Source organism: Pectinophora gossypiella, chromosome 20 (genome assembly GCF_024362695.1).
Source record: "Pectinophora gossypiella chromosome 20, ilPecGoss1.1, whole genome shotgun sequence".
Taxonomy (NCBI): Eukaryota; Metazoa; Arthropoda; class Insecta; order Lepidoptera; family Gelechiidae; genus Pectinophora; species Pectinophora gossypiella.
In genome coordinates, this window is record NC_065423.1 from 5934636 (window position 1) to 5956225 (window position 21590).

General features: G+C 37.5%; 1 protein-coding gene across 1 annotated transcript; it reads left to right on the plus strand.

Moving 5' to 3' along the window:
* The first annotated feature begins 7701 nt into the window (after window positions 1–7701).
* Window positions 7702–20783, plus strand: LOC126376059 (pupal cuticle protein-like). Its single transcript, XM_050023225.1, has 4 exons — window positions 7702–7839; window positions 19370–19619; window positions 19929–20167; window positions 20464–20783. The coding sequence occupies exons 1-4, from the start codon at window positions 7828–7830 to the stop codon at window positions 20623–20625; spliced, it is 663 nt and encodes a 220-aa protein (XP_049879182.1). The 5' UTR covers window positions 7702–7827; the 3' UTR covers window positions 20626–20783.
* Window positions 20784–21590: the final 807 nt, after the last annotated feature.

Consider the following 21590-nt stretch of genomic DNA (forward strand, 5'->3'; position numbering starts at 1 on the left):
GCTAAACTATATGTAGTGTAATGAAATTAATCTTACTTTACAATACAATATGACTGAATATAATAGCCCGTTCGTACACATTGGTTTTATGGCATATACTTACCTACTTAAGTTCGTAGGAAGATACGTAGAGTTACAACACGTATACATCTGGCTTAGTAGAATCACCTGTTGACTTCAAACAAGTGTTTGCCTCAGAAGTAGAACTATTTGCGCACATTGCACTTGCACCGAGCCAATCAATCATTCATTTCAACATGGCGGGCCTCCGCGGCTGTGACCGGCGATTTAAACGACATCTTGCCGACACGTTTCTCACTCGACGGGGGTGATAGTGTCATCTCTATTGTTGTTGTTTTCTAGTTTTATTATGTACTTAAGTACAGAAAATTCAAAATCTTTTAAATTTGTTTACGCTGGGGGGTTAAAAAGGCCACATCGAAGCAATTCATCTAAAAAAGCAATATTGCAATTTGACATTCGCGCATATAAAAGTAAGTAAAGCAAAAGCAATATTGCTTTTTTAGATGAATTTCTATGATATGGCCTTTTTAACCCCTCTGGTGACTTTTTATTTCTTTCTTTATAGACAGCAGGGTTGATTAATACGTAACAATTCACGCTATCTCCACGCGACAGTAAAATAATTCCTACTGAAGTCACATTATTTCACTGCTGTTCGAGTAAGAGCCCTCAGCGGTCCTTATATGTCCGGAAAAGTAGTTAAGTAATGTGATTTGCGCAAATCTACAATAAGTCAAGTCAAAAAAGACGAACGTTTTGGAACGTGTTGAGGAGAAGAAAGTTCCCTTACCTATAGCAAACCCTAACAAGATATAAAGGCATAAATAATTACAATGCCTCCAAACATCTCTCTTGCGAGTTTGCGCTTAAACACAGACGAAAATAAGTCGATCAAGTATCTAATACTTTTGTAATTTAAACTTTTTGTGGCTGATTCGATTCCGTTAGCATTTAAAAAATCATGTCTGTTCGGTTTACCACAGCCAACTTTCATATCTAAAATACAAAATTGGTCAAAATATTTTCTAATCTAAAGCAAAATCAGCTACATTAAGTTAATAGAAAATCATTTAGTATTAAATTGTATATAAACTAGTAACCACAGAAGCAGTGATTTGTCTTTTGAAACCATAAGGTTCGTGCGGAAGTTGATTATACGCAATTAAATTAGAATTAAACTGGCTAATAATCCAAATCACGATTTCACATAATCAGTACCTAATTATTCTAGGTTAATGGTTCGTTTCGAAAGAAATGGTATTTTATCAACGATATAGCGAGGGTTTCATAGTATGGTTGTTATATGAACTCATTTACGTACAAAGTTACTCATTAACACGTTTCCTCATAATAATGTTCATTTCGACTGGGATTATTTTTTTTATACACAGTGATATGTATTCAGCCACTAACTAAACAGTTATTCATCTAAGTGTCAACGTAATCTCACTATCTCGAAAATCTCGTGGTCTTATCCATGTTAACCACAACATTCAGGGTTGTTGATCCTACTACTGCTATGACTGACGGCTCCTGTCATTGCTTACCGTACTTTACGATCGTTGGCGACCAGGGACTGTAGTCAAGTTGCAAACGATGAGTAAACAAAAGCAAACTCGTGGGTTTAAGCTAGCAATATGTTAAGTTTAAAAAATATGCAAACTAAGCATGGACTGATCCAGGGGGTGGGGAGGGTCATTGGGGTCATAACCCCCTCCCCCCCTGGGCGACAGGTTGGGTCATGGGTGGCTACTGCAATTTTATCTACAAAAAAGCTGGATCCGCTCCTGAAACTAAGCCCTTTCATTTGATACACAACACAACATCCTGGGATTTATTTTTCTTCATCAGTTTTGTCCTCTAGAGGGTGTCACATTGTGTTTAGTGTGACGTCACATAGTCTATAACCACCGGACAATCACGATGCTTCTAGTGACACCTCCTTTGTTAAATTGAGGAGCATACACGGCGGTCAAACACATGACCCTCCTTTTTATTGCACCGTAGTCGGGTAGTGATTTTATTGTCTTGTTCTTATCATTATCAGCATCATCAGCCGTACGACGCCCACTGCTGGGCATAGGCCTCCCCCAAGGATCTCCACGACGATCGGTCCTGCGCTGCCCGCATCCAGCGGCTTCCCGCGACCTTCACCAGATCGTCGGTCTACCTTGTAGCGCTTGTTCTTATGTATGGCGTTTTTTTATAATAAACAATTTCTATTCTATTTCTTTTTTAAATCGTTTGCATCTTAGCTAGGGTCCGTTTGATTAGGTCACAGATAATATAATACTAACGATTAGGTTGACAGCAAGCCCTAATACCTTTACCAACCCGCAGTGGAACAGCGTGGTAGGGTACGCCCCATACACCTTCTGGTTGATTGAGGCCTGTACGCAGCTATGGTATGTATATAGACTATACATATAATGTTGTTTTTAAGATGTCTGACGGGAGGAAAGGTTGCCTGGAAGTAATTGCTGCTTAGCAGTAAAGCCGATTGTACTTCTGCTTTTTGATTCTAATTGCCTTTTATATTGTGTTGAGTGCAATAAAGTGTGTTGAATTGAATTGAAAAAAAAAATCGGTACAAAATAAAACCTCATACAAAAGACATCAACGTCGTCAAACGCGCAAAATGTCCTAACGACCAAATTAGATATAAACAAGTTTTGTTATTGTTGTCGTAACGACCGAGTGACTTGGTTCTGAGGGAAACTGCAAAGTATCGGCCAGAAGGTGCCTGTTTACTCTGGCCTTCAAAGCACCCGGGTTATATGCATTCGGAAATACAGAAGAGAATTCCACTCCCTAGCACCTAGCACTCCCTTGTTGTTAAGCTGTTGGATATCCTCAATAAGTAAAAAAATAAATAGTAGCAAAGCTATATTCACGTTGTAAAAAAATTTCGGTATGTGACACAGAACGATTGCACATTTTTTCCATCTTTAACCCTTTCACGGGCGGAGACCATGGGTCATTGATGGTTCGTAATAGATAGTATGACACTTCCTTCTCTCTGTCCTTGAAAGTGTTAACTCGTACAGTATTTTGCTATTTTCTACAGTTTGGGAACCTACCCCCACTAGATTAGCGTGGTGGAGTATGCTCCATACCCCTCCGGTTAATTGGAGGGAGGTATCTGACCAGCAGTTTTTAGGGCTTTTATCTACATAATATATAATAAGGACGATGAAAGTATAGACATCCTGTCACCAGGGTTCATCATATCCATCCTAGTCCTAAGACTCCAATGTACCAAGTGTGGCTGCAAGTTGTCTTCTATACTTGTGACCCTGCCCACCCCGGTAGGGATCACCAACGTGTGAACTTTATGTCTACCGACTGCGCTTCCTATGATATTCCTATGAATATCGAGTAAAATAAACTCAATTTCCTAGTCTAAACCATATTTTATAACACTTAATTTTGCATTTTACTTATAAATTAAATCATGTGAAAATTAATTACTCAATCATAAGTATCTAGTTAGTCGTAACCTTTTATTGCGAAAATTATAAAATTTCGAATTACTTAGATTAATTCCAGCTGAAGTATTGCTTAAAGCTAGATTTAGGTTGGTCTAATACAAAGCTCAGTGAGGTACTTAGTTCATCTTGCGATTAATGTACCTCTGACTAGCCGAAATGGGATATAGTAACTTATATACCAAGCATAAGCTTATACAAGCTTTTTACAAAAACGGTTTCCTCTTCATGCAAAAATGAATGCAGTTTTCAGTAAAATAATAAATCTATGTCACTTTCTTGCTTATAAACAATGTGTAAGAATTATTATTTACGTTCGAACCATTGCTACTTTGGCTACGAAAAAAATAAAAAAATAAGAATACAATATTATTGTGGATACTCTCAGGGCTGTATCTTATTAGGAGACCATAGTGGCGCATGGCGCCACCAACAAAATGTATGCAGTTGTATTTATAAAGAGATACCTCATCTGGTTGCTACCGTTTTGTTGCCGGTACATGAATCCCGAATAATTTCCTGCCGGTGTAGCAACCACGGTGTACTAGTGAGATAGGGGCCTTAGCATAGAACCTGAATACCAAGTGTGGCTGCAAGTTATTGCTTGATGACTTGTGGGTCTGTTTGCCTGTCTGCCTATTACACGGCCCACCACCTAGCAAAGATCTCTTCGTATCAACTAGAGCAAGCATAGAGCGTACTCAACCATATTAATATACATACATAATTAAGTAGTATAAAAGCTTACCAGATCCGCAATAGTCAATTAATGTACACCTACATAATTCGGTGTGTATTGAAATGTGACAAGTTGTACTGGGCTACTGATAGGCCCTGTAACCGGTACAGTTTGCTTGCCTTATCATCATTAGGCGTGCACACTAAGTTAGTAATTATTAATATTGGTATAAGGACTACACCCTCACTTGTGAGGTAAGTATGGTGTTTTCATCCAGATATATATATTTTTTATGATTATTTATACGAAGTAGATAATACTCATACGCACAGAAACGCTAGTAGTTCCGATAGAGGATGACACTCGCAAGTTGTTTTAGAATCGTGAGATGGATGTACAGAACCATATTATATTGAATAATACGTTTTCCTTTCACAAATATTAAAAATGTGTAAGTGAGTTTCGCAAACACTAAATCAAACGTATAAACAATTCGAAGGACACAACCAGGGCCGTAGAAAATGTAATAGGACAATGAGGAGTGTTGCGCAAGCGCGGTCGCGGCGGAGAAACTGCAATCATGATTGGAGGACACGCCATGACCGTGACCGTATGTGGGGAGTGGCTCACCTGCAGGCCTGCCTCGCTGCCTCGATGGGTGTGCTTCGAGACCTACAAACGATAGACTACGAGTGTGCCTCGCTCCTCGAGTCTACAAACGAGGAAGGTGAATCTCGTCAAGTAGGCGTCAATTAACTAGCTTCATTTAATACTCTGTGGTTGTCATTATTCGATTACCTATTGACTACCTTATACAGATTGTTCCTAGTTTCATACGCGTAGCAAAGAACGGTCCAGAAATCCTAACTGACTGACTGACTACTATTTAGTAAAGTTCATTAGTTCGTATGTACTCTTTACATTATATTTAATTGGGGTGGCTTTCCTTTGGGCTAGGAAGATGAGTTTAGTAGAAAAAGTCGGACTTGTCCTTAGGTAAGAGAATACAGAAATAAAACCGTACATAAGTTAGGAGGATGATGATGAAGTCTAAACTTAGTAACTTAGTTTAAAGACGAAACTTTAAACTCATCCAACGAACTAAAACAAAGTGCAGACTAAAACGAAACAAAAAAAAATGCACCTAAAGTATGGGATTCATCAACAAATGCCACGCCTACGTAAGTTTGTACACCAATATGAAATACAATACAATAGGCAAGTTTCGAATAATTGCTTGACAGATACGATCATAAACAAACTTAATAGTTTCTTAAATACGACTGTTACAATCATTCAATTGTATTATTACATAAACGTACTTACCGTCTCAGGCTAGCCATACCTCTCTCAGTCAATAATGAGTTATTGTCAATACTAAACTAGTTCACGAGATCAAAGAAAAAAGTTATCTTTCGCTAGGATACATTACCTATATGCTTCAACTCATCAATTGGAAGAGATAGTGGAAGAGAATGAGTTGAGTAAGCTCTATAACCACGCGGTAAGAGTCAGTGGAGATGTTTCTCCACGCTGTCTCGAGTCCGCGAAACTTAAGTCGTCATTGTAGGTATACCACGAAACCACCTAGAGGTTCTATTTCATTCCAGTTTCGACTCGCGGTCGGGACAAAATTTAGGTGAAGGTCGCATGTCAATAATGAGTTATTGAGAAAAAACTTGTGAGAAAACTTTTCCGCTAACTGATAGAGGTTTTTTTCACACATTTGGCTCGACCATTATAGACGGCGATACGGCCGCCATCTATCACGTTGGTCTAACAGAAAGCTCAGTGAGGCGTGGGTACTTCGATCATATTGTGATGGATGTACCTCTGATTACCCCAGTTGGCATATAATAGTAAGCTCATGGTGCCAGAACAGAGGAACAGCACAGCGTTAAATAGAAGCGAAAGTGTTGTATCAGGATCGCGGCAAGTGGAATTCCGTGGTCTTTGCCTAACCTAAGGGTAAATTTATGACATAAACAAACTATATACGTTCCACTGCTGGGCACAGGCCTCCCCTCAATCAACCGGAGGAGGTATGGAGTATACTCCTACACGCTGCTCCACTGCGTGTTGGTATAGGTGTTTTTTTACGGCTAATAACCGGGACCAACTGCTTAACGTGCCCTCCGAAGCACGTAATCATCTTAATTTCCCGGACAATCAGGTGATTTCATATTAGTATGAATGCATTAATGCAAGTATGGAACAGCTTGGTGGAATGTGCTCCATACTTTCTCCTGGATTTAGGGAAATCGTACTAACGGTACATTTGTACTAAGTATAGGTACAGTAAATATTGTGTACCAAACTATCTACGGTTTTAACATTTATTTATAAGTACTATTCGTAATATAAACTAAACAGGTACAGGTATCTACCTAAAGTAAAGAAAAAGTATTAGTAAAGTATTATCATAGTCATATAACATTATGTGAAAGTCATCGTCATAAAAACAATAGGTAAGTACCTCTTTAATTCTTTGTAACCTAGAATAATTAGAACTCGTGGGTTGTCGAAATAATAATTAACTGGAAGATAATTTTTATGATGCCCATTAAACATCTATGACATAAACTGACTAAACGCGAAAAGTGAGTCCTATTAATTTCTAAAATTAGGTGTTAAATTCAATTGAAGAAAAAAGTCGTGTTTGGATAGAGTCGTTTCCTTATGATTTACAACTTTATGATCATGAGCTTTTCAGGGTACCATATTATCCGGTAGGTACATTTTCTTCAAATGCTCGTAAGTTCCATCCCGCTATTGGACATGACCCTCCGCTACTGTCTACTAGTGAGGAATCAAAAAATATTATAGAATATACTGAATAAAGCACGCGGTAACAACGCTACGTATAGTAGATAATAAGCTACAAACGAGATAAAAAATCTTTTCGAAATTGACTCTACCGGGAATCGAACACAATCCACATTGAATAAACGATGTCGCTATCGAGCGAGGTTATCACAATTCAGATCCTTATTTCACTGAGAGACTAGGCCCTACTTTCTTTTTTTTAAAACTGCATGTCCTTAAAATATTCAAAACGAATATTCATCCCGGAAATCTCCCAAAGATTGTGGGTAAAACGTTTGTCCAGCTTAACCATTAGGTCAAATACCCAACTTCGCCAATGTATCGATATGTTCTGTGATGACCCTGGTCCAGCACAAGAAAACAAAGGCTAACGACAGGTAAATAAATATGCACATGTTAATAATTCAAACACGGATCTTTGTACTATACTCGGAAGTCTATAACTTCTTAGGGTTTCTTATAATTTCTTTGTGAATAAGCACAAGTTCTTTTCTATCTTTGTTCATTCAAAATTTTAGGCAATTTCAAAATCACCTTAATTTTCCTAACCCGCGTTCCGGCGGAAACGTGTGCATCTCACAATTAAAAATTACACTGTTGCACTTGCTACCATTAATTGTTTCCAATTACCGGCGCATTGCGGGCGGTTTCATATATAAGGGGGCTGCAGCGAAACCATTCGACATTCCAACGCCGAACTTAGTGGCGAACACTCGCTTAGGCGAAAATTTCATAGGCGAGTACTGGCTTTCCAGCAGCGCCTAAGTTAGTTCGTTTGAGATCTCCAAAACCTAGAATATTCAAATAATCATGCAGTCCTTGGTAAGTCATTTTTAGTTTTGGTTTCGATTCATACTCTACATACCTACGTACAATGTTACAGTTTCAGTGTTACAGGTTTATGTAGCTTATAAAGTTATTTATACTTAATATTCAAAATCTATCAGATATAAGTCATTATTGTGGTATGTACTTATATGTGGTTTATAATTTTTCGTGATGTATCGTTTGCAGGATTAAGTATTAGGAGTACATAAGCGCACCTGCAATCTTTGCGACAACATGTGATATTTCGAAAAGCTTTTTTTTCATTTCACTGCCCTATTTTTTTTATAAGTCAATTTTGTGAAAAGATTTAAAATGTTCAAACGTGCCGAAATATGTGGCTGTTCCGTAGTTACTTCAGTATACTGTAATCGCGAAAATATCACATAATCGCTCCAGAAAATTTAATTAACGCATAAAGTAGCACATTCTCAGCTTTTTTATGTAATATGAGCCGCTGAAATCATTGACTCGGAAATTGATTAAGATATTACTACGTTTGAATAATTAATTACCTAACGATCGTAGCTTTCTAATCTAACTACGTTTAGATAACCTCTGGAAAATACTAAGATAAATAAACTTAGGTAGGTAATCATATAAAAACAACTCATATACTGACATCTAAGCTAAGTAAACAGTTCTAATATTTATATAATATATAAAATATTATAAATAAAAGAATACAATTTGTCAAATAATCAGAAACATATCTACGTAACTTCGTCACATCCAACTAGACGCTTAAATAAAAATACACACATACATAACATAAATAGCCTATATACGTCCCATTGCTGGGCACAGGCCTCCCCTCAATCAACCGGAGGGGGTATGGAGCATACTCCACCACGCTGCTCCACTGCGGGTTGGTGGAGGTGTAAATAAAAATAACGTAAATAAAATGTATATATATTGTAATATCATTGGCATCTATATCACATTGAAAATAAAGTATTTATATTAAATAAGTACGATTTACGAAATAATAAATTCAAATGAATTCAACTACGCGACGCCTAGCCGGTCCATGATTTGTTAATGTCTAAATAAATTATTCGATACTAAATTGTAATCAGTCATTACATGTATTAAAATTATGATGTCAAGGTCTATTCCGCAGACAATAAGGTGATGAATACATGTATCCGGTATCAAGTCGCCTACGATCATTTTGCATGATTACTTTTGACTCATAAAACAATTAATTATTTTCTTTATGACTTACGGAATTTTCAATACTAAAGACCTTTGTTGTAGGTCCTAAAAAGAACCTTATTAATATCGTATAAGTAATAAATAGAAAAATAGAATCAACCAATGGAAGCATCGTAATGTTCGCGCCTAAACAGCTGTCAAAGGCGCGCGCACGCGCGTTGGGCGGGCGAGATGCCCGCGCATCAGTGCATTCCAAATGTAAACAAACGATTGTAGGCGGAAACTTTACGCGGGAAGAAATAACCTTTGTCAATGAATCATCGATTGAACCTATTTGCAAAAGTTGCAATTTGTTTAAAGTTTGTATGTAATCGTGTCGCAAAAAGTGAACTCAAATTTTTTTGCACCAATAACGTTAGTAATAGCACAAATTACCAAATTTTGTACTCGATTGCATGTAGAAGAAAATATTGTCGATATCGCGTTGGATATTACCAACAAATAATAACGCGGCACGACCGGGAGCCATAACCGCTGATCAAGCGTGACGAGAAATTTCTATTTTTCAATGGCAAATATGACCTTGATGAGACCATAACACTTCCCGCCCCCGGCTCCACTTGCTTCCTCTTGGGCAACGAGCAAAATTGCAATAGCTGGTTGTGCACTAGTTCGCCGAATGATAATTCCGATCTATTGCAAAACTCCTTGCAACAGAATGCTAAGGCGAGTCGATATGAGGGCCTACGCCCACGAATTACAGGCCACTGCTTTGTCTGAGGTCCTTATATTTTCTTTCAACTAAAATGAAACTTGTTAACATTAGTTATTTCGGTCGCTAAATACGTTTTCGCTATAACCCAAAAGTACTTTGAACTTTGATCGTGACTAGGTAGTTTTCGTTGCGATAATTTTATAGGGCGCTTTACCTATTTGTATCAAAAGTAATCTATTGTTGCATTTGCAGTAAACGCAAACAATAGCCATTGGTCTTGACACTCTAATCATTATTTCTATAAATGGCAGAATAGTTAATAAACAATAGACAATTTGGTTAAATGAAATTAGAACAAACCTTTCTATACTAAAGGGCGGTGGCCATAATTGCACAAGCGGTGATTGTTTATAAAACGGCTGCTATTTACACACAGCTCACTTGTCCGATAATCTAGTAGCATTTGCAGACAAGTGGTTTTACTTAAAGCTGTGATTTAGAAAATTGAATTTATGGTGTTAGTTTTGACTCCGGTTTAGATTTCGTATAATAATGATACCCATAATATAAATTGCATACCAGTTTGAAATTGCAAATACAAGCGAAATACTATTTTTGTATGTTTCTTAACTACATAATATCCCTCTCTACATAACGCGGATAATCTAACATAACCTACCTGTATTAATAAATTGAACTGGAGAAGATAAAACTTTAATAAAAATAGACCTACTTAATAAAAGATTTCTTTTTTTGTGATTGGATCAATGACTGGCGAGATAGGTATTTTACAGTCACTTATTACAATTCGTACACCTGATTATTTTTTTGCATTCTAAATTTGAAAAATGTAAAGCCGTAAATGTGTAATGTAGCTTCTATTTTTGGAATGTAAGAAGTGCTATATCATGTCCATTTTATTACCATGAATAATTAAAATATAGAGCACACGTCTCAAGGCATTTGAATGTAATAAGAACTGCAATTTTATGTATATAGTTCTCATTACGTTAGTTACGTAAGTATTATTTGTAATGTGGTGCTGATTTTAATTTATAGTGAAGGCTGGCTAGTTATGACAGTAAAAGAGTAATTGCTGTATAAATCATAATATAACCGGAATATAACGAGAGAAGACAATGCGCGAAGTTATTAACTTGATCATAAGTTTCCCATTGCTCGTTAACTCACATCAGGACACGCCCTACGTCTGTCTGCCCTACTGATGATGTAGCACGGCACAGGGGATCGAGAGCATTTGAGGTCTGGCCCTTTATATTAATCTTAAGTACCACGTAAGTAAAAAAAGTCACATGATAGAAGAATTCTGACCAACTTCATAGTTGTACCAATAGTTTCTAAAATAACATATTTAGGTGTTATGCTTTGCAGTAGTTCAGTGTTATCTAAAGTACTTGTTGTGTTCGGCAAATATAAACCTGCGGTTAGGTGTCGGGTGTCAATTATTCAGTTATAATTTTGCACGTATAGAATTGCAAATGAGCCCGAATAACTTATGTAACGCGATATAGAATTGAAATTGGAACAAACCGCGATTGGCCGACAAGGGCTCTTATGATAAAACAGACTTGTTAATAGCTTGTCGACTTGTGTCGATAATTTGTAATTTAGAATTCAAACATCGAACGTTAAAATATTCATTGCATGTTTTTATTTTTTTATGCTAGCGGATTTCCAGCTGGTATTCATACCGTACCTATCCATTAACGTAGTTAATTGAATCTGTAACCAAATACATAACGTAACACCAATCAACCTTCGTTCTTGCATTGTTCCTTCGTTCAACAATACACGGAAATCAGAGAAGACACGGAAGCGCGGAAGACGTTTTCCATTTCCGAACGATATGCACATTCACTCATAGCAGTCTCCCACAGAGTCTCCTTGGTTGACGAGGTTGATTACGACAGCCTCTTTGACTCTTTACCTCTTCAAACCTAAACGCTGGTTTAATGCATGGAGAGTTGGAGATCAATGCCTTTAAACATAGCAGTAACTATGCTTTTCAAAAAATATATTTAGCCATATTTCCGTGTTTAGGGTCCTGGATAAATTTAGCTATAGTGGTCTAGAATTCTAGAATTACAGGTTTTAGTTATTTAAAGCCTTTCCTATTGCAGTTTATCTTTCATCTCGGGCAGTGCGTGCAAGTATGCCACGCCTTCGAATGTTTAGCGTAACTCTTAAGTGCCGGTCGGACCCTTGTTAAAACGAGCTTGCAAAATGTAACACTAATTTTGTTTATGACACCTTGTGTAAATTGAATAAACTGTGCAATACTGGCAGTTAGAACAAGTTCTCTTTTTCTTTAATAATAAACGAACTTGTTAAGGATTTGAATCGTTGCCCATTTATCTATTTTTATTATATTTCTGATAAATTATTAAGTTATTATTAAGTACCAAAATTAACAAGCCATAATTTCCAAACTATTGATAACACCTGAAGCGTTTTTCACTTATTTTAGCAATACGAAATAAGTTCATATTTAGAAACGGCAGTTACGCTCCAATTTTGCACAATTTTAGTTTTACTCAAAATCTCGATTTCTCACGGGCAAAATACTTGCATTTTGTAATGAAGGCCGCTGACACTATAACGTTGTAATAACATGACAATAACAGTAAATGCCTGTGCTAAGTTAATTAATTTTAAGCTCAAAATCATCGTAATAGAACTACCGGGTAATTTAATTCGATTAAAAAGAAACGAGAACATCTATATAAAATAAAACAATATGTAGAAAAAAAAAACAAATATTATGTTACACTTTGCTGTACGTATGTACCGATGGAGCTGGCATAACAAACTTGTTATAAGCCCCTAAATAAAAGAATAATAAAAAAAGTATCCCGCTCAAAATTAAAAATAAAACCCTCGGAAAGGAGATCATCGGATTTCGGCCCAGAAGTCAAAGTGCCGGCCAAAAAATAATTTTGCTATATTCCGTTAGACCTTATCCGTCTGAATATTTATTACTATGGCACCAAAGCTGTAGGGTCAATATCTTCGGTTTTATTCGAATTAAAAGAACTGTATTTTTCATACATTTTTGGTGAAAATGTAAAGTGCCGGCCAAGTAACAATAATGGTTTATATCCTTAGAACTTATCCATCTGAGCATTTATTACTATGGCGCCAAAGCCGTAGCGTCAATATTTCTGTTTTTATTCGAATTAAAAAATAAACTTGTATTTTTCATACATTTTGGCGAAAATGTGAAGTGCCTGCCAAGAAACAATATTGGTATATCCCGTTAAAACTTATCCCTTTGACCATTTATTATTATGGCACCAAACGTCTATGACCATTATTTTGGCTTTTATTGGACTTTACGTTTTAGTTTCTAAGTGAAAAGTGCCGGTCAGCAAAAACACATGTCAAAACTATCGAGAAGATACCTGTAAACATTATTCACTATGACAATAAACGTGTATGACCACTAGTTTGGCTGTTGTTGGATTTTTAAAATCTCGATTCTTGATTTATTTTGTTATAAAATAAAATATGACAGGCGCGTTATTTAAAAGATCGTCAGAATGTTTATTACTATGACATTAAACGTCTATGACCACTATTTTGAACTCAATTAGATTTCTCAAAAATCTGGAGTTTTCATAGATACCTACACTTTGGCGAAAAAAGTTTTATCTGACGATAATGCAGGTAAAGGCGTAATATCGTGGTCGTCTTTGGACACATTTTTATTAATCAAAAATAGGTTTTCGTTTGACCACTATCTCACCTGATGGTGATACACGCTTTAGAAGCTTATTTTTTTTTTAAGAAAAGTGAGGTACATTGTGATCGGCATACATGCAAAGTACAACTGCCCGACTCCTGTCTTCCCTAACAGCTACTTCAGACGTCATGCCAAAATACGAGTTTCGTCACTAGATGGCAAGCTTATCTTAGGAGGGTGGTAACCATCTACGGTCAAGATGAATCAATACCATAATTCGATCTAAACTTAGGCCGTAACGTTGAGTCGAATGCAAAAACTACAGCCAACGTTATATCTAAAATCAGATAGTATTAATATAGAAGTTCACCTAACAACACACAAAACAAAAACACAAAGTATTTATTTGACTAATAACTAGTCATAGGGAAAGCTCTGCTTATTGTCATTGTTAAAATGTATACAGGGTGTTAGTGACATCGTAACGAAAAAAAAAATGGAACGCCTATTTTATTGTACTAAAAATGATGGTGGGTGTTTTTCTTGTCGCAAATGTTTAATTAAGATTTTGAATTTTTACTGTGCCGCAATGTAAGTCGAACAACGCGCCACACAGACGCTAAACTTACGCGCGGCTACGTTACGCGTGCGTGATACGATGTTGATATCTAGGTAGGAGTTTTCATTCTCTTGTATTTAGATGCTTAGTGGTTCAACGTTTAAAAATGTTGTTTGTTGAAGTAGAACACCTACTGCCACGATTTTTCACGCACGGTACCTACCTACCAGTTATTAAAACGTTCCTAACTTATTAACAATAAAAACCCTACTCTTGCCTTACCTTAATTGTTATTCCTTCGGATGAAGTACCTAGGTAGGTACCCTAGAACATGTCACGTCACGTAGGTATGCAACATCGCGTTTCCTCCGCGGTAGGTAGGTATCACACGCACTCACAAACACAACACCTTGCTCTTTAATAAACATCAACAATCTTCCATACTTTTGCGCAGTAAATGGTCTATGATCTATCATCATAGTCGACACTACTCATTTACAGAATGAAACAAACACTCACAAACACGAAAAAAATATCCTCGAAAAACATCACGCGATTCGGGTCAAGCTTAGTATTCGACTGAGCGGAAGCGCGCGGCGGCGTTAGCGCAAAGCATCAAAGGCGCCGACTAAGGGCGCCGACGACGCACCGGCCGCGGCCGAGTCGAGCCGACGACTAGAGAGAGAGAGAGAAGTATGTTTATGGTGCAAGTGACAGAGAAAGAAATAGTATCTGTTCGTATGCCTACTTTATTGGCGAGCGTTGCCCTTGACCCGTGCGCCGGCTATTCACCTGCGCATAGCTGAAGTTGTAGATACGTTATTATTATTATTGATGACTTTGATAAAATTTAATAATTAGTAATTTTTATTTGTTTATTTTAAATGTGCGTTCTATGCAGCTTAAAACACAATATGGGACTGAAAAAAATCGAATTTGTTTATGAATTTGGCGACAGGAAACTTCACTTGATACCTATCAACTCAAAGAAATACCTAGTATCTGTTCGTAATGCCTACTTTATTGGCGCGCGTTGCCCTTGATCCGTGAGGCTATTCACGTCCGAGTATCCATCAAGACAGATCAAACAAGCCCTAACTCGGAGGTCTTGCGTCCCAGGATCCTTTAATTATGTCTTAGAACCTTCTTGGCCTATGTGGTCCAGTGGTTGAGCGATGGGATGCGGAGGGTCCGGGTTCGTATTCCGGTGGGGACATATCACAAAAATCTGTTTATAAGGCCTTTGGTTGGGACGTTACAGGCTGATCACCTGATTGTCCGAAAGTAAAATGATCCGTGCTTCGGAAGGTACGTTAAGTCGTTGCTCCCGTCTACTAGGTACTTATGTAAGCACGTAGCCGTTACATGAATATTGTACACAGAACAGGATAGGTTTAATTAGTTCTTTACTGATGATTTAACAATGAGATTTAAAACCACGAATAACTTAGTACTTAGTACCTCGGTACCAACATGTAACAAGAAAAATAAGATCTCTCCTCTCGGACAATTTTTTTCTTTGAACATGCCGACATTGCCTACGCGGCGGAGTTGCCGAACTATCGATAGGTAGATTATCAATTGTTGAACTTGAAAATTGTCTAAACTATCGAAAGTAGTGATAGTACATTTAGATCGATACTAGCGATAGTACCGATAGGTCTTGCTTTGTAATAATAATGGGTATTGATCTAAAAGATCTATCGATAGGTACCTACTATTGGTTTTTTTTAACTAGGTATCGATAGAATATCGATAGGCAACACTCTGGCGGAGTGTCCGCCCAATTCTAGACGCGATCTCGCTCGATTTTTGTGTAGCGAGGTTTTGCGTAGGTACTTACATACTAAGTTGGTGGATGGTTGACATAGTAGGTAACTAATTACCTAATCTGTGGTGGTTGTGTTAGTTGGTTGTTAGTTATTCTAATGACAACAAAGAATACAATTATTTACTGTTTCAACTGTTTTAGGTAGATAATGGCCCCGATTCCTATGAGTAAATGAATGAATAACCCGGTCGAATCAAAAAGGTATCTCGCTGGTATGCAAACCGTTTGACGTGTGCTGTCAACTTAATTCTGTCGGTTGTTTTAGATTTCTGCTTAAAATTGACGTGTATTCCATAAATTTTATGCCTGTTGATTATCCATCCATTTAAGAATAAGAATAAAATAAATTTATAAATTTACGATAGACAGAGAAAGAAATAGGATCGGTTCGTAGTGCCTACTTTGTAGGCCGCGCCGCCGCCGCGCCGCCGCCGGCGTGCGGCGCGGGGCGCGCGGAGCGGGGCGTGCGGAGCGGGGCGCGCGGCGCGCGGTGCGTGTGGCCGTTGACCCGTTCGAGCAGCTGTTGTCTCCATTACATCGAAAATTTTCGATAATTTGTCATTATTGTTTTTTTTATTGAAATTTGGGTTCTATGCAGCTAAAAACACAATATGGAATTGAAAATAATTAAAAACAAAACTCAAAATTTCATGAATTTTGCGACGGAAAATTCCACTAGATATTAACTCAGAATCATGGTCTGAATCATCCCTCTCAGTATTCGTTACGATGTCACTAACACCCGGTATAAAAAAAAGATTTTTTTAAAAAGTCTAATAAAAGCCAAAGTCGATATTTGGTAATATAGTAAAAAAATACGTTTCAAGTCGTTTACCAAAAGATTAGACTTATTTTGTTTCGCTGGCTGACATTTTCCCATTTGAACCAAAACGGAAAGAGAGACGAATAAAAGTCAAAATAATGGTCAAAAATGTTTGCGCCAGATTATTAAATGTTCTAAAGGTCCTTTGTAATCCGCCGTACCGCAAGTTTTGCCTAAAGCACTTTAGTTTTAAACAAAACAAAAAAGAAATCAAGATTTTTAAAATACAATAAAAGGCAAACTAATGGTCATACACGTTTGGCGCTATAGAAAAAAATGTTAACAGGCATCTACTCGATACTCTCAACATGGTATTTTTGGTGGTCGGCACTTTTCACATTTGAACTAAAACGTAAATTCCAATAAAAGTCAAAATAATGGTCATAGATATTTGGTGTCATATTAAAAAATATTGAGAAGCAACTATTAGACAGATTTGACGTATTTAATTCGATGGCCGGCATTTTAACATATTAACCAAAACGGAAAATCCAATAAACGTCAAAATAATGGTCATAGAAGTTTGGCGCCATACTAATAAATGTTCTAACGGTCCTTTGTAATACGTCTGTATCCCTTTTATTCCCAACGGACATAATATTTTTTTTTACAAAATGTATGAAAAATCGAGATTTTTAAAATCCAATTAAAGCCAAACTAATGGTCATACACGTTTGGTGTCATAGTAAAAAATGTTCACAGCAATGTACTCGAAAGGTTCGACACATTTTTTTTCTCTGGCCGGCACTTTCGAATTTGGGCCGGCCAAAGTATGGAGAGCCGATGATCTCCTTTTGGATTTATGCCTATCACGAAGACTTCGACGTCATACAGGGATAAAAAGCGTAGTGTTGTATTATGTCTTGCGATGACGGAATAATAATGGTTTATTCAGTAAAGATGAGAATAAAGTGGATTAAAACAATATCTACTGCGATTCCCCGTAGCTTTTGTCAGCATGATTAAATGATTATACAGTGAAACTTGGTTAAGTGGGACCTGGATAAGTGAGAAACCTCCATAACTGGAACTCATGCTGAGGTCCCAACACTTTGGCACTGAATTACCTCTGTTAGTGGGACGAGGTAAGCCTCTATATCTGGGATTCGTTATTTCGATTTATCATCATAGTTACCTCTATAACTGAGACAGCGAGTAAATTTTTTATTCATAAACCTCTGTAACTGAGATAACATTGTTTGTTTACTCATTCTTATTCTACCCACAAATTCCACACGTAATTCCAAGTACGTAAGTACAAATTTTGAGCTTCAATTACCTTCATTTTAGTTTCGCTTTACTATCATACAGATGTTTATTTGAAAAATGCCAAAACGAAAGCTACAATCGTTATCTGGGTAAATGGAATCGAGACACTGGGTAAGTGGAATACCTCTATAAGTGAAACGACATTGCAGGTCCCTTGATGTCTCACTTAACCAGGTTTCACTGTACTATTACTCACTGTTATAATTTCGAGTTGCATTCATACTCCGTGTTGCGCGTTGCTTCCCCATGTCAAATTAATTTGTCAGCACAATAGTCACTTAATAATTTCGTGAGAAAGTTGCAAATGATTCCTTCATAACTTTAATATGTTATTTTGTTACAATTACGAAGTACATTTTGTAACGGAAGCCTATGTTAGCGTGGGTACCTAACACTATGACCATTGCAAAATATTGTAACTATTCCATATTTTTTAAAGCTATCAGTAATTTTAAAAACACTTCGGTTTCACTACAATGTTTTTAATTGTTATACTCGTTATGTTGGAATTGCAACTGAAGGCGAAGTATTTAGCAATTTGCTCCGATTTCATTGCCGCGGTCAATGCCATCTGAACATCGACATTATGTCAATTGTACTACTAAATTAAAAACAAAAGTTTTGTCATTGCCATGCTGTAATATTTATATTATATTTGCCTGATCATTTCACTAATTGATAGCATCTACAACAGCATTTCAATATTAAGTAAGTACTGATTAAAGTATGCTTGAACAGAAATCGTTCCCTGCATTGAACGGTTGACTATTCCATACACGATTGTGTTTAGGCACAATATATAGAGTACTTGTATTATATTCGCAGCTTATTTTCTTGTCTCTTTTTTTTTTAAAAAATAAGGTGTTAAACACATATCGTAAAAGTTTTATCGTGTACGTAATATAAAACTTAATAAATTCGGAGTACTGAGATAATTACCTTATATCTTAATATGTCTTAAATACACTATAAAGTAGAGATATAAACGCGTCCGCGCGTTCCGCACGCATAACCAACCTAAAGCAATTAGCTCTACTTGCTCTTGTTAAACGATCGTAATTCATTTTCTTGTTAAACTTCCATTTACGCAATATATTTTAACTTAATATTACATAATTTTATAGATTGTCTAGAACAGTATAAATAGGAAGAAATGTCGTTTCTCAAATACGTAGATATATGAAATTGCAAGTTGTAGTAAAGAGAGACCTGAAATATGGTTATTAATGGTGGATTGAAATCCCTACTGCAGGAAGGTCTAAGACACGGACATGGAAATTTAAACTACTTAATCAAACCTACTCGGTAATAAAATGAAAATAGAGCAGAATATACATCATCATTCCCTCAACACATATCCTATTCGTATTCTAATTTCTTTATAAAAAAGACAAACATACATAATATGGTATAAATACGAAACAGCTTTACTCACCTCGCAATGTATTAACCATCTCCTTTACTTGCAGATTATCTTCGCAGCGACTGTCTGCTTGGTAAAGGCGTCGTACTACGCGCACGCGCCAGCGCCGATCCAGCTGAGCCCGGACGGCAAATACGTGCTGGATACCCCGGAGGTAGCGCATGCTAAAGCCGCACACTTAGCTGCGCATGCGCAAGCCTCCACCGCGCACGGTGCGTGGGCGCCGGCCATCGGCGGCTGGGGCGGTCCCGGCCCCGCCGCGTACGGCGCTGGACACTATGGTGCACCTGCTGCTGGTGAGATATCCCTTTTATTAAAAAAACTCTTTTCTTTGTATCCATTCAAAAAGTTATTAAGAATATTTGAGAGTCAATGTTTTGTTCATCCCTGTAATGTTCATCCTTCAGGGGTGCTTAAAGTTATCTGGGTATTTTAGTAGGTTTATTTAATTAACATAACATAAACTCACGACTATACCCCAATTGGGGAAGTACCCACACCTTACCGAGATTTCTGTTTGAACAACTAATATTTAATAAAATATACGTAATTTATTAACTAAAACCAACAACCCCAAATCTAACTAAAGCCAAATTCTTCACCAGGTCTTTACAAATACGGCCCCGCGCCTCTCGCTCACGACGGCCGCGTCATAGACACTCCTGAGGTAGCCCACCTGAAGGCGGCCCATTTGCAAGCCCACGCTAGCGCTTCACACGGAGGGCTCGCCCTCGGCCACGCAGGTCTCGGCCTCGGCCACGCCATCGGCCCTGTGGCCCCTCTCGGCCATGGTGGTCTCGGACATGGCTACGCCGGCGGCTACGGCAAGTGGACTGGCCCTCAGGTAAGAATAGTTTTCAGGTAAAATGAACGAAACCAAATTCAGTAGGTACTGTAGAGCCCTCAGCACTCGAAGATTTTCTTACAAATGCCGAATTAGAATTTAAAATTCTTATTCTGCCTCGTTGTGAAGTCGATGGCCAAACTCATCAAACCGTGGAAGAGGGATATTTTTCAATGTTAGCTGTATTACAAACTATAGAAAGTAGCGCATCTCTTTATCAGTCAGCGGGTCTTCAGCTATATATAATTTACTTACCTCAAAGCCAGTGAATAACCAAATTACCATGACCTCTACAGGCTCACATCCAGTTGACGCACGACGGCCAATACGTGGTGGACACTCCTGAGGTCCAACATGCCCGCGCCGCACATCTTGCCCAGTACGCCCATGCCGCCCACGCCGCCGCCGCCGCCCCTGAAGAACCTTGGGGCCACGGACCCCATGGTGGCTGGCACTGAGCACCTCCCTGACCCCTCGCTGACCTTTTATATAAAACTCTAGTGAAAAAATACAAAAAAATGTTAAACTGTATATAATGAATGAATGTAGCAAACTGAAACTGCCACTCTTGTAGAGCGAACATGAAAATGTGTAATAAAAAAATTTAATAATGTTACCTACTGTTTTTCTTTATTAACACTTTCAAGGAGAATGCACCTATATAACCGATGCCCCGATTCCAAATATGGTATAGTTTCATCAAGATTAGATGCAGCAGACCAAGTTCTAAATAAAATTTGAGATAAAGGGAAGGTTCTTTAAATCATAAGTAACAAGTAACGGTTTAACCGTTAAATACAACCAGTTATATAGATAAGCACACACTATATCCTATATCATATAACTATAGTCAGAGGTAGACCCATTGCAAGATGAACTAAGTACCCACATCTCACCGAGCTACTCAATGACCACAACCAGTTACTCAATGAAGAGACATGGGAAATATATGACTTAAACTAACTGACTTAGGTACTAATTAATAATAAGAATACCTTTAATATTGGTAGTTCACAAAACGCTAGATAGGTATAGGTATGTCATTTATGTTTGTTTAAAAGTCATCATCTCCGTAGCATTATCCCGTTTTTCACAGGGTCCACTTACAGGGTGTTTGCGGGTGCGCTTAGTGTTTGTTTAACAGTGTGTGTCTATAATAAAATTCTAGTTTGAAGAACATGTACATATCTACCTTTTTAATAGGACAAAGAAGATGTATGTCACCATCAAAAGTATTTTGTATAAGTATTCTTATGAATAGCTTTTGATACCCTTTTGGGTCGATATTTACGACTATTTTCATTCCACTATTGCACATAGAGCTTTTTTTTGACTTGACTTATCGTAGATTTGCCCGCAAATGGTATTAAATACTTGGCCGGAAATAACTACTTGGCCAGATGCACATAGAGCGGGGTTCCCA

Bases quoted from the DNA above. Each gene is read 5' to 3' on its own strand.
- LOC126376059 (XM_050023225.1), top strand. The intron at 19,620-19,928 runs GTGAGATATCCC...ATTCTTCACCAG, and splicing joins CTATGGTGCACCTGCTGCTG to GTCTTTACAAATACGGCCCC. The intron at 20,168-20,463 runs GTAAGAATAGTT...TGACCTCTACAG, and splicing joins GCAAGTGGACTGGCCCTCAG to GCTCACATCCAGTTGACGCA.